Source organism: Phyllostomus discolor, chromosome 4 (genome assembly GCF_004126475.2).
Source record: "Phyllostomus discolor isolate MPI-MPIP mPhyDis1 chromosome 4, mPhyDis1.pri.v3, whole genome shotgun sequence".
NCBI classification, from domain to species: Eukaryota; Metazoa; Chordata; class Mammalia; order Chiroptera; family Phyllostomidae; genus Phyllostomus; species Phyllostomus discolor.
The window spans coordinates 59,587,840-59,600,934 of NC_040906.2; the positions used below are offsets into that span (position 1 = coordinate 59,587,840).

Here is a 13,095-nt window from a genome sequence, read left to right on the forward strand (position 1 = left end):
CTCTGACCTCAACTTGCACTCCTTTTTGAAGAAGACAAAGAATGCTTCAGCCACTTTAGCTTGATGCTCAACACAAACCATGGGTGTGTTCTGGTGGATTACTCCAAGAACCTTGTGACAGAAGGTGTGATACAGGTGCTGGTGGGCCTGGTCAGTGCAGAGAGGTGGAGGCCACCTGGGAGTGCATGTTCGGTGGCAAGATCAGCTTCACCAAAGATCAGGCAGTGTTGCTCGTGGCCCTGTAGAACCAGTCAAGCACACCCATTATTAGTGCATGGCAAGGATGAGATGCCAGAGGTCAACAGAATTGTGGAGAAGAGAAAGTCTTTCTGCCAGCAGTCTGAAGCAGTTACTGGAAGGGTTATTCAGGCAGGCCCATCAGAGATGTCATTAACGTTGGCATTGGCAGATCAGACCTGAGACCTTTCAGGGTGAGTGAAGCTTGTAAGCCTACTCTTCAAGAGGTCCCAGGGTCTGGTTTATCTCCATCATTGATGGGATCTCCACTGCCAAAACCCTGGGCACCCTGAACCCTGAGTCCTTCCTGCTCATCACCACCTCCAAGACCTTTAACTAGGAGACTATCACGAATGTACAGACAATGAAGAAGTGGCTTCTCCTATGGGCCAAGGATCCTTCTGCAGTTGCAAAGCACTTTGTTGCCTTATATACCAAAAATGACCAAAGTGAAGGAATTTGGAATCAACCCTCAAAATATGTCCAAGTTCTGAGATGGTGTAGGAGGATGCTACTCACTGTGGTCAACCATTGGACTCTTCAGTGCTCTGCACATAGGATTTGACAACTTTGAGCAGCTGCTCTCAAGGGCTCACTAGATGGACCAGAACTTTTGCATGGCACTCCTGGAGAAGAACATCCTTGTCTTGCTGGCTTTGCTGGGTATCTGATACATCAGCAGCACTGGGTGTGAGACATACAACATGCTACCCTATGATCAGTACCTGCACTGCTTTCCTGCATACTTCTAAGAAGGATGACATGGAATCCAATGGGAAGTACATCATCAAGGCTGGTACCCGTGTGGATCACCAGATAGGCCCCACTGTGTGGGGGAGCCAGGGACCAATGGCTAGCATGCCTTCTACCAGCTCATCCACCAAGGCACCAAGGTGATATGCTGTGATTTGCTTATCCACGTCCAGTGTCATCACCGGATAAGAGAGGGTCTGTATCACAAGATTCTTCTGGTCAACTTCTTGGCCCAGATTGAGGCCCTTATAAGAAGGAAGTCAACAGAGAAGGTGTGGAAGGAGTTTCAGGCTATGGGAAATAGTCCAGAAGACTTTGAGAAGCTGTTGTCTCACAAGGTCTTTGAAGAAAATCATCTAGCCGACTCTACTCTGTTCACCATTCTCACACCATTTATTCTTAGAGGCTTGATTGCCATGAGTGAGAACAAGATCTTCATTCAGGACATCAGCTGGAACATCACCAGTTTTGATTAATGGGGACTAGACCTGGGAAAGCAGCTGGCTAAGAAAATTGAACCTGAACTTGATGGCAGTAGCCAACTGACCTTTCAGGATTCTTCCACCAATGGGCTGATCAACTTCATCAAGAAGGAGTGTGAAACCAACAAACTCATGCTGGGCTACAAAACAAACAAACAAATAAACAAAAAAGGCCCATAATTCTGGCACATGTATCCCAAAATATTTTTTCTAGATCTCTAGCATTCCCAGAATTTAATCAAATAATTGCTCTTGTAATTAATTATAATATACTGATACTATTATTTTATACAATATGTATTACATTTCAATTTGCTAGAAAAATCATCAGAGTGGCGTGCAGCATTGATTAGATTATGTATTCATTGAAATTTTGCTAATTAGAATGTCAAAAGGAAGTAGACATGGAGTCCAACTAATTCTCACTTTACTCATCCATACACAGATACTTCTCATAAGTAGCGGGTAATCTTTCCCCTGGTCTCAGGAAAAACTAACTGAATCATTTTGACAAAGTCTCCTATTACTAATTCTCTATGTTATAATGAAAAAAAACCTGCAATTCATGTTGAAAGACACCCTGAAGCAGTAGCACAAGGATTAAATGACCATTGTTCAATAATAATAGTTAATGTCTAATTGTTTAATAATAATAAGCTTGGCATTTTAATGGTCACAGCTGGAGATGCTCTCCTTCAGAGCATCTAGTTTGGGCCTATAGTAAGCAGGTGAGCTCCATATCCTCTATTTCTTCCCTTTCTTCAGTCACTCACTCATTCATTTAGACAGCAATATTTATTAAGCACCTAGTTTATGGCAAGTATTGCTCCTATATCCTTGAGACATACGAGCGAAACAAGCCAAAAATGGAGCTACATGTGGGGTAAAGAGGAATAAGCAGTAGAAATTATACACACACACACACACACACACACACACACACATTGTGTGTCTATATACACATATATGTACATATTTATACATTGTATATATACATACATATATACATGTGTGTGTAAATAAATATTACAGGACATTGAGAAGTGGTAAAATCTGTAGGAAAAGAAGAAGAAACTAAGAACAATTAGAGGTTAAAGGTGGTTAGTTTTAAATGAATGAGTCTGCTTCATTGAAAAGGTGGCATTTGGGCAAGGACTTGAGCCCATGTTGTAATGTCTTTTCTATCTTCTGATCCATACATCTTACTTTGCTATCATTATCCTTCCTGATGTTGTCTATTAGACTCATAAGAAAATTATTTATTTATAGGCTGAAGACAACATAGATATTAGGTCAGTTCAAGTTGATTTTTTTTTATTACAGCATAGGATTTACCCTTTGAAAACCTAAGAAGCCTATTTTTGTTTTTGTTTTTTTTAATATTTTTTTTCAAAGAAGGAAGGGAGGGAGAAAGAGAGAGAGAGAAACATCAATGTGTGGTTGCTGGGGGCCGTGGCCAACAAACCAGGCATGTGCCCTGACTGGGAATCGAATCTGCGACATTTTGGTTCGCAGCCTGCGCTCAATCCACTGAGCTACACCAGCCAGGGCTTAGAAGCCTGTTCTTATGATGTGACATGCATGTGCTGCCAAAAGTTGTCTCTTGTCCTCCCTCAGTTCCTTTACTGTTTTAAAATCTACTTCTCAAAGAAGCTGCATGATTTTCCTACCAGTCAGCCAAACTGCCTGAACTCACCACCATTAAGATATCCATTACGTTATAGCAGCATTAGCAATTCTCTTTTCAAACTCAAATTTGCCATGGGAAATTTGACTGAAGAAAAAAAGCATCCACATCATGAAGGGAAAAGGCTGTGACACAGACTGGTTTACAGGCCGAGGACTTCAGGCTTATACCAGTCAACCAGGGGTCAAATGTGGGGTGGGGGCAGGAGAACTAGACAGTACAGATAGAGACCAGAAAAAGATTGTAAGGCCTTAAACTTGTCTTCACACTCAAGAATGTTGTGGGATCCCCCCAAAACAGATTATCTTCTGGAGGGCAGTACCCTTGTAGTACAGGCTTGCCCCACTAGGTGACTGTTCTAGGAACCCATCTGTATCAATATACCACCTGACTTTGCTGTGCGAGGCTGCCCTCAGCTTCAGTAAAATTTTTTGAAGACTCAGTGTGTTTGCCCATTTCACAATGGCTGATTTACCAGCATTCTTGCCCACCCATGCTGAGTGTTCAGCAGTTTTTGACAAAAAAAAAAAAAAGGCTGATCCCCATCCCCCACTCTCCATATTTACCTGATTTTGCCCCAAACAACTTTTTTGTTGTTTCCCTAGATGGAAAAAGTCTTCAAAGGGAAACGTTGTGCCAATGTGGAAGAGGCGAAACAAAAAAAAACGGCAGAAGCACTAAAAGGCATCAAAATTGATGAGTTCAAAAACTGTTTTGACCAGGGGAAAAAACATCTCGGTAGGTGTATTGCATCAAATGGAGAGCACTTTAAAGGTAACTGAAGTTTAAACATATAATAATAAATGCAATTTTTTATAAATAAAAATGAGGTTTTTTGCACCCACACCCCATACTTTGTATAATGAACACAGGACTTTGTATAAAGGATTCCTTTTTACTCCCACAAAGAATTATGTTCTCATATAATTTTCTGGACCCCCTGGCCCTCTGATCTGCCTTTATTTTCTCATGAGGAAACCACTTTTTGACCTTTAATGAAATCAGAGACCGAGGTGAGGGTGTAGTAGGAGTGCAGTGGTCTGCTTCAGCAGGAAGGAGTATCTTATCACTAAAATTCTTTAGAATTTCTGGATGTGGTGGTGATAAAAATCAGACTGATTTCAGTGGGTTTTATTATTTTTTGTAAATGTACTATAAACCATGTACTTTATTTTCTGCTCCCAGGGAAGATGACACCCACTACACTCTCCTTTATGGCCCAGTGCTGTGAGGAATGTATTTACAGGGTTTCTACTAATCATACAACTACATGAACATTTTCTTCTTCCTTCCATAAAAATGAGATCATACGATACATATTAAGCAATATATTGTGGAGGTTTTTCTATGTCAATACGTTTATATCTACATCATTCATTTACATATGTTCCATATTGGAATTTTTACATTTTCTCTGGATTGGCTGTCAGTTATCAGTTTCTCGATATTGTGAGCTGAGTTTCAATAATATTCTTGAATTTGCATTTTTGTATACTTTTCATGTGTATTCTTTGTGTATTTTGCATTTCAGATATCCTATTCTTCATTTCTAACTGGTACTTTTTCATGGTTTTTATGTCTTTTTTAAAATTCTGTTGAAGTTCCCCGAAGTTCTCACTAAATTCCTTGAGCATCTTTATAACCATTTTTTTAAAACCCTCTATATCTGGTAAATTGTTTGCCTCCATTTCATTTTGCTCTTTTTTCTGGAGATTTCTCCCCCTCTTTCATTTGGAGAATATTTCTTTGTCTCCCCATTTTGGCTGCCACCTTGTCTTTGTTTCTGTGTACTAGACAGATCTGCCCTGTCTCCCAGCCTTTGTGGGTGGCCTTATGTTGTAGGTGTCCTGTGGTGCAGTCTCCTTGATCACCTGAGCTGGGTGCTCCAGAAATGTCCCTTGTGTGACATTTGTTAATTGTCACACAAATGAATTTATTCATTTGTTGATGGACATTTAGGACAGATTGGTAGTCACAAAATAGTTTCCATATCTTGGCTATGGTAAATGGGGTAGCAATGAGTTCAGATATCTGTTTGATATTCTGTTTTCATTTCCTTTAGATATGCAGCTAGGAGCAGGATTACTGAATTCAAGTTTATTTAAAGGTTGGTGTCGATTTTCAGAATTATCTTCATGGTCATTTTTTTCTATTTTCCCTGGGTGCCTTTTTTCTCTTTTGTAGTTCTTCTTCTTGGTATCTTTACTTTTCCTTTCATGTTTTGGGGTTTTGACTCTTCTTTAAAAAATATTGTCTACTGATTTGGGGGGTTGTAGCAGATATAAGAATGAGGCAACAATGGGGAGACCCTAGCATGCAGGTAGGGCTCATCGACTGATGGATTTTGTTTAAGGATAAGAAGTCCAGCTGGAAAACTGAATTTACTCCGGTGCACTGAGTCCCAGCTCCTCTTCTGGTACTCTCCAGTAATATTTTACTATCTCTTAAAATTAAGTCTCCTATTTTTTTGTCTGGAATAAACACCTAGCTGCAGATTGTTCTGCATCCAGAAGTGAAGCATTCATATAAAATTGTCCAACTAGTACCCTATTTTCTATTCCCATTTCTCTTTCCTACTATCCGTGGTCAATGTAATCTCAGTTCTGAATTGTTCCATGCAAGTTCCTTCTTAGGTGTGTCCCAGGTGATTGTTATTTCTGTTCTGCTTTATCCACTGATGATACTGTCTCCATTCTCTCTACTGTTCTCTGTCTTACCCTTTCCCTCCACTTACAGTAAGTGTAATGGAGTTTCAGAAAGCAAAGCAATGATGTATAAGTTTAGTCTACCATTTTGAACCAGAAATCTCTCCAACTCTTTTAAAAAGAGATTAGATTGCAATTCAGAGTGTTTTCTCCATCCCTCAAGTATTGTCATAATTTATCAGACATCCCAAATGACACCCCCACTACTCCTTCACTTCTTTCTTCTACCTCAGTCACTCATTTCTTGGATCTATACCTTTGTCTTTGCACTGGAGTCTTAAACCAATGACTGCTATTTTCTGGTGTCACCTTTTTTTTAACTTTGCACCTTCCCACTCAGTTGGCACTTCCAGATATCTAGCAGCCCATCTAATTTCTTCCTTTTGTTTCACCTCCTCCTAGATCCAGCCTCAATTATATATCCCAGCACTCTACCTATATACCCTCCTGTCAGAACCCAAAACACAGAACAATCAGACTGTGCCATAGAATAAGGCTGCCGGGGTTCATGTGCCATCTCTACTAGCTACTTGCTTATGAGCACATGGTCACGAAGGTAATAATAGTACTGATGTGCTGAGGATAAAGTGAGCTAGCATGTGTCAAGTGCTTAAAAAAATGTCCAGCTGAATAGAAGTGTTGAGTAAACATTACCTAGTAGTAATAGTATTATCTAATCTAAAAATATGACTAAAATAGCACTGTGGTTTAATGAATTATATCAAAATATAGAAGGCCCTTACACAATCATTTTATACTATTTAATCAGTCTTCCTACTGATGAACCACTTCTAAGGAGATGTGATATTTGCATTTTTAAATTACATCGAGACACCCAAAGAAATAAGTTTTTTCTCTATGTTTCTTTTCTGATCAATTTTTGATATTTAACTCTGTATGACTTCAAAGCCAAGTTGCCTTAATTCTTATAGGATAATGAACTGATGGCATCTAATTATAATATTTATTTAGGTGGAAGGTACCAATTACAAACTGGAGAGCAGGTTGCTTCATATTCTCACTTATAAAACAATCACAGTTTTAGAAAAAAGGCCAGATTCAATAAGTACTTAAAACTGTATCTTTTATCACTGATGCTGTGTTATGCTACTTTGTTTTGATCCATTATGAATATATGATAGTCATTATGTGCTTTGAAGATCTTAGGACTCTTCCTAGCTTGGATCTCAAAATCTCTTTGATGATGTGTATTCTGATGGATATCTGAGTTCAAACAAGTTCCCAGAGGAAGATCTTTAAAATGCAGGTATGTTGTAATTATTGCTCTGATTTCTAGACCCAGATTCCAACAAAATTCTAAGTTAATATTTTGGACACCATCCCTCTAGAGCGACACTGTGGACTTCTGAGACACACGTAACAATGTCCTCTGAAGACGTCAGGGTTGTGCATGTCGTTCTGGTGCTAATGATTCTGCCATTGCACCCTGAACATGTCTCTCAATAGAAAATCAGTGAGATGTCAACCAGAATTTTTTTAGAAGATACTAATTACTTTGAAATTAGTCTCAGAAAGTATCATAAAGAAACAACATAATACAGTAACAGTGGCTCATGTTGCAATCTTGGGCAAGTTACCTACATTTTCCTAGGTTCCATTTCTTAATCAGTTAAGCATGTTTTGGTATGAATGAAATGCATTATGAATGAATACATTAAGTGAAATAATGTATTAAAGCACTTTGTGTATAATGGTAAACAGGAAATATTTATTGAATCTGAGGAATTAAAAGCGTAGACATAGCCTTCCATGGAGCAAACTCTTATTTTAAAGAGTATAAAATCAAGGCTGATGTTGGCTCCGCTCCTACCTTCTTACCCCTTCCTTACCGCTTGTCCTTACATAATGTCTTAGCTTTCGGCAGATAAATGCATCCCTCTTTTTTTAATCTCCCTGCTCCCAAATAAAAAGACAACATCTTTATTTATGCTTGCAGCATGGTCTTACCTTAACACTTTAGGAATGTGTTTTCTGGGAAAACAAATAAATAAAAGTGATTTTTTGGCAGACCTGTAATGGATATTACTAAATAGTTCTAGAAATCTCTTTTAGAAAATTAAGGATTTATGTTCTAGTTAACTTAGCCAGCATATAGTCATATTCTAAACTGAGCCTCATGAAGTTTGGGAAAAACTCAGTGAGCATCTACTATACTAATTCTTGCTCTTAATTTTTACAGGCCAAAGTCTTACTTTCCATTTTTGTAGCATTCTAATGGACACACACAGTTGCTTTCTGAGAAAAGTTCGAATCTTGACAAAAATTAGACTTCAGTTAAGGATTGCAAATATGTGCTGTGTGTACTTTCTGTCCCTCTTCCTAGATCCATACAGAAAGCAACAACAAGTCGGGGGGCACTCTTGCCTACTAAGCACAAACCCAGCTTCAGGCTCATTCTCAGCAAGAGCTCCAGGAAGGGGAAAAACATTATGTAAGAACGTATGCACCATGCTTGTCCAATAATGTAAGCTCTCTGCGGACACAGTCTGAGACTTTTTATATTTTTTCCCAATGAAAATTTTGACTGGATGCTGTCTAAAATAAGAATGGTAGTCAGTTTCCTTATTTTTTAAACAGTGCTAGCATTTTCATTTTGACTCCAAAAGGAGAAAAAGCCAGTAAGGATGTTCTAATATAAAAGAATCCAAATTTTTGCAGCAAGCCCTGTTTGGAGAAAAATTGGAACACTCAGACATTATCTCAAAAGGATGGAGTTGTGTAGCTCTGCTATAAGCAATATATCGCTAATCCAAGAAATCAAATGGAAAAGCTCTTGACATCTTTGTTCCTATAGTCAGTTTCATTTTTCTTAAAACAGTTCATAACACTAAGTTGCAGTTTGAGTCACCCAAACTTCAAAAAAAAAAAAACCAAACTAAATAAACATATTTTAGATTCATAATTTCAACTTACAGTTGTTCCTCTTCAGGCATCCCCACTTCTTTGTGGGACCTGTTCAGTGAGTCTCTTGTGGATGCCCACGCTTGGCTGCAATCCTGTGTGGCACACGGACCAGCCACAGGTCCATGCATTTTTTATTGCTAAAGCAAATAGTATCTGTTTTAATTATACTTTAATCATTTATTACAGTCAATTTTTTTCAGGGCATACAGTCTTGGAAATAACCCACTAAAAAGTACTTGTGGACTGTGGGGCTTTGGCAGGCTGGGCCAGAACTCAGAACATGCTGTGTGAATTTTCCAAAGAAGGCAGCCAATCTGAGAGGACCCACACAGAAGCAGTTCATTTGGAACCAGGCTGGTGGCTTTTGTCTTAGATTTGAAAATCGTACAATCACATGGAGATGCCTACAAATGTGTAGCATAACTTGGCTATTTCTTTTACTGATTGTTTCAGTTTGTAAAGAGCTGGCCCCATCGACTGCAAGGGAGGGGACCTCTTCTGGAAGCAGGGTGGCTACATTTCTCTGCCAGTAAGTGCTTAATGACTCATTTTCCTCAACAGAATTTTCATAAGGCTAGAATTCAGGGAGGGCTGTCTGGAGACTGTCTGAGAGGAATTTCACAAGCATCCATCCTGCTGCTCACTGGAGGAAGCCTCCGGTGATAGCTGGACCAGTTGACAAAGGCAAACAGCAGCAGACTTCAGTAACGTTTCCTCATTATCTTCTGTGAACAGTTCATGAAAGGTCACCCTGCAGTTTGTTTTAGTCAGGCTGAGAACATTATACACTTCCAAAGAAGAAAACTATTAGTGGAAAAACTGAAGACACAGTAGGTCAGTGCCTATGTTTATGTGGAACCACAGCCGCTGTCCATGGGAACTGCAGTCGCCCATTTTACTGACCTGTCACATTGACTGATTGCTTTGAAATTATGTGGAGCTAGCCACAATGAAATTGTACATAAGTCTTCCTTCTATTTTCAAATGTTTTTGTATTTATCTTAAAGGTTTTATAATTGCAAAATGGTCCTCTCTCTCAGAAGATATTCTGAAATGGAAGCAAAAATATCACTTTTGCAAAGCCATTTTCATTCTTCCAAAGGTCTGCTGGTAAATTATTCTTGCTGATCTTTCCATCTTTCTGGCCTGTGCATACACACCTAACCCATACTAAATTTCACCAGATGGCATTTTATTTCTCTAAAGGAAAGCAGTCGTGGGCTTAGACAGTTGAATTTTTAAACTTCTGTATTTACTGAAAGTGCATATGGTGCTACATGGACAAAGAAATTGTGCTGAAAGAAAAACATTTCTGTCTTCAGTACCTCACGATCTCTCAGAGGAAGAAAAAAGTGCAATGATCTGGTACATGTCTCATAAAATCTTCAGTGATTTTAATTTTCTTCCTCTCATCAAAATTTGAGTATGTGTACTGCAAATACCTGAAAGTTTGTATTACTTCTAAATTCTTCTTTTGGTAGCAGATAGAAAAGTTACACGAAATCCAATAAATTGCCAAAGTCAACAGTGAGAGATTTGTCGAAGAAAATGAAACATAAAACTAAACTTGTTTAAAAAAAAAGTTAAAAACCTCTGTATGTCAACGTAAGCAGATGTTGGTGTAGAATTTACAAGGACGAGAAGCCTGTAAAATCTCCCTTGAGCCACTCACAGTTCATTTCAAGGCCAAGAACGCCCCCAAAATCTGTTTCTAATTTTACAGAAATCTTTTGAAATTTGGCACGGTATTGAAAAGTCCGTGGAAAGAAAAAAAACCTTGTCCTAGCTTCGGCTTCCAACTCTGAAGACAAACTTGCTTCCTTTCAACGGTTTTCAGAGATCCAGTGACCTACGCTCTGAAGTCAGAGTTAGCTAACTTTCAAAAACATCTGGAAAAATGAAGGTTAGTATATGCAAACTCAGGTGTTGCTAAAGAATGAGAGCCGGCAGAATTGAATGTGATCAAAGTTTTACGTTGTTTAGAAGGTGAAGATTTGTACGTAAGTTTGTACTTCCCGGAGTGGGTTGGGATTGAGACATTGTTCTAAATATACTGTAGAAACATTTGTCCTTGTGGAACTGGAAAAATTCCAGCAATTATAGCCAGACCAGTGGAAGACAATGAAAAGTTTTGTGGGGAAGGCGAAATAAGATTTAGCTATAAACAAAATCTTGCCTTTTCTACTACTCAGCAGAAACTGTGTGTATATCTATATTTTTAATTTTATGTAGATATGGTTAAAAATTGCATTTGGAATTGCCACCTCTGCTGTGCTGGCTTTATTGGTGATGTGCATTGTCTTACGTCCTTCAAGAGGTAAGAATTTTTTTCTAATTTGCTCTGTTGGCCTTGGAAAATGCACTAATACATGGTCACTTGTGACTAATCGTTCCCTTAGTGCTTATTTTCCAAAGTAAGTATGTTATTTCTAAGAGGTCTTATAAGCACACAGATATGTTCCTGTGCAGCCAGAAATAATGAGAATTTAAGGTCTCAGTAGAAAGAGATTTCCAGTATTATTTCAGCAATAGAAAAACCTAAGCACTATTCTGTATCATTCCCATCCCCCCCCAAATTTATGCTATGAAAGATCTTTAAAGTCTATGTTTTTATCATTGCTTTTTATTATTGCATTGCCTCATAGAAAGTAAAAATGAGTATGAATGGAAAACTTAAAACAGAACCCATGTTTTTTTTAATTATGAGTCTTTTCAAAAATTTAGGAAGGCAGCTTAGAATAGAAATGTTGAGAACAGCTGTGTAGAAAAACTGAAAATGTTCCAAATGCAATATCAATGAACAATCAAATTAGAACACTGAATATTATTAAGCGAGCATTATGTTTAGTGATAGATCAATTATTTTTAAAAGGATTTAGGTTAACATTAGTCTCCCTTTGCTGAAAGTTAGAAGCTACAATGAATGAATAGTGGGCCAGTTTACATTTAAATTAAGACTTTGTCTATAAATTATTCAGCAATATTAAAAGAATAGAGTTCTGTGAAACTATTATGAAGAGAAACTCAAGATATAAAACAGGAAAAAATACAATAATAACAAATCTGTGACTTGGGGTCTAGGGAAAGGGAAAAAGTTTGTAGCAAAGCTACTAAAAGTTCTTAATAGCTAAGGTGGAAAATACTTTCAGTTAAAAGTTAAGTGTCAATTAAGGAAAATCAATGACAAACCTTTAGCTAAAGAATGTGTGAGTCCTAAATGATCCATTGCCTTAAAAATTAAAATACAGAAACTATTTTGATAAGCTTAAAAAACTGATGGGATTTTCACAGAATTACAACAGGAAGAGGTTAGTCGATAAGATGAAAGCAATGTGCTTGTATCTTTGGTGTTAATCTTCAGTTCATTTCCTGCCCTCTGCTAGCACACAGTTGTTCTTAGGCTGTTGAGATGTAGTGTGTGCATCCATGTATTCCCCCACACAGCAATAGTCAGGAGACAGATCAGGTCCCATTGACCTGTTGAATGGGAATCCATTCAAAATTAGCTCCTTACTTTAAAAGGAACTCCCCAGTACTTGAAGTTGACACTTTCCTCCTTCAGATATAAGTAGTCTGAGGACAAAAGTGTATGGACTAAATTGTGAGCCTGCTTCCACGTCCACAGGCAAGGATGGTTTGCCCTTGCACTTTGGAATTTGAGCCATAATTTCTAATTAGAAATATACTATACTTATACATTTACAAATAATATGTAATTATTCACACACATAGATATTTATGTAATCATATATAAACCCAATTCTTACCTTCTCTCCAAGTTTAGACATGCATAGTATGCACATAAGTGTATGTTATAAAAGTACATATACTATGAAAATTTTATGTAATTTAAAACCTAATTTTTTTGTTTCAACCAATGAGATAATTCTCAGAGCAAAATAATTGCCTGATAGAGTGAAGTAATCAAATTAAACTTTAGGAGAAATTTTATTGCTCATTCAGAAACAAAAAAAAATTACTAAAGAGCTGAGAACTATATCGTTTTTGTCCATAATGTCATCCTCTTTCTACTCTAAATTGGCTGAAGAACTTCTCGGAATGTCACTTAAGTGACTGTATAGGGCACTTTCCACTCACCTACTTTCTTGAGGACGACCAGGGTTGAAGACTTCCTCCCTGCCAGTCAGTGGTCTAGGCAGCCTTGATGTTAGGTGGGTCCTCTGACTTCCCTCCTTCTTCCCACACCCCTCTCCTCAGTCATCCTTAGTCTAGAGCTCCAGGTCCAGTTCTCACTCTCACAAGTGTCCAGTGCCTGCTGAGAATAGGATCTAAGGTGACAAAGCAG

The 13,095-nt window shown here is 38.1% G+C and overlaps 1 protein-coding gene and 1 pseudogene across 3 annotated transcripts in view; both read left to right on the top strand.

The window, feature by feature from the left end:
* The first annotated feature begins 6 nt into the window (after positions 1-6).
* LOC114494846 lies at positions 7-1,610 on the top strand (annotated as a pseudogene).
* An 8,829-nt stretch (positions 1,611-10,439) lies between these two features.
* Positions 10,440-13,095, top strand: part of LOC114495343 (fibroblast activation protein alpha) — a 71,852-nt gene continuing 69,196 nt past the window's right edge. For 2 of the 3 annotated variants that reach the window (XM_036023388.1, XM_036023389.1), the window contains exons 1-2: positions 10,446-10,692; positions 11,022-11,106. In XM_036023388.1, coding sequence (XP_035879281.1) covers positions 10,687-10,692; positions 11,022-11,106 — 91 coding nt within the window. In that variant the 5' untranslated portion in view covers positions 10,446-10,686. Of the gene's footprint in view, positions 10,693-11,021; positions 11,107-13,095 lie in introns of all 3 variants that reach the window. The other variant, XM_036023390.1, reaches the window with a different exon arrangement.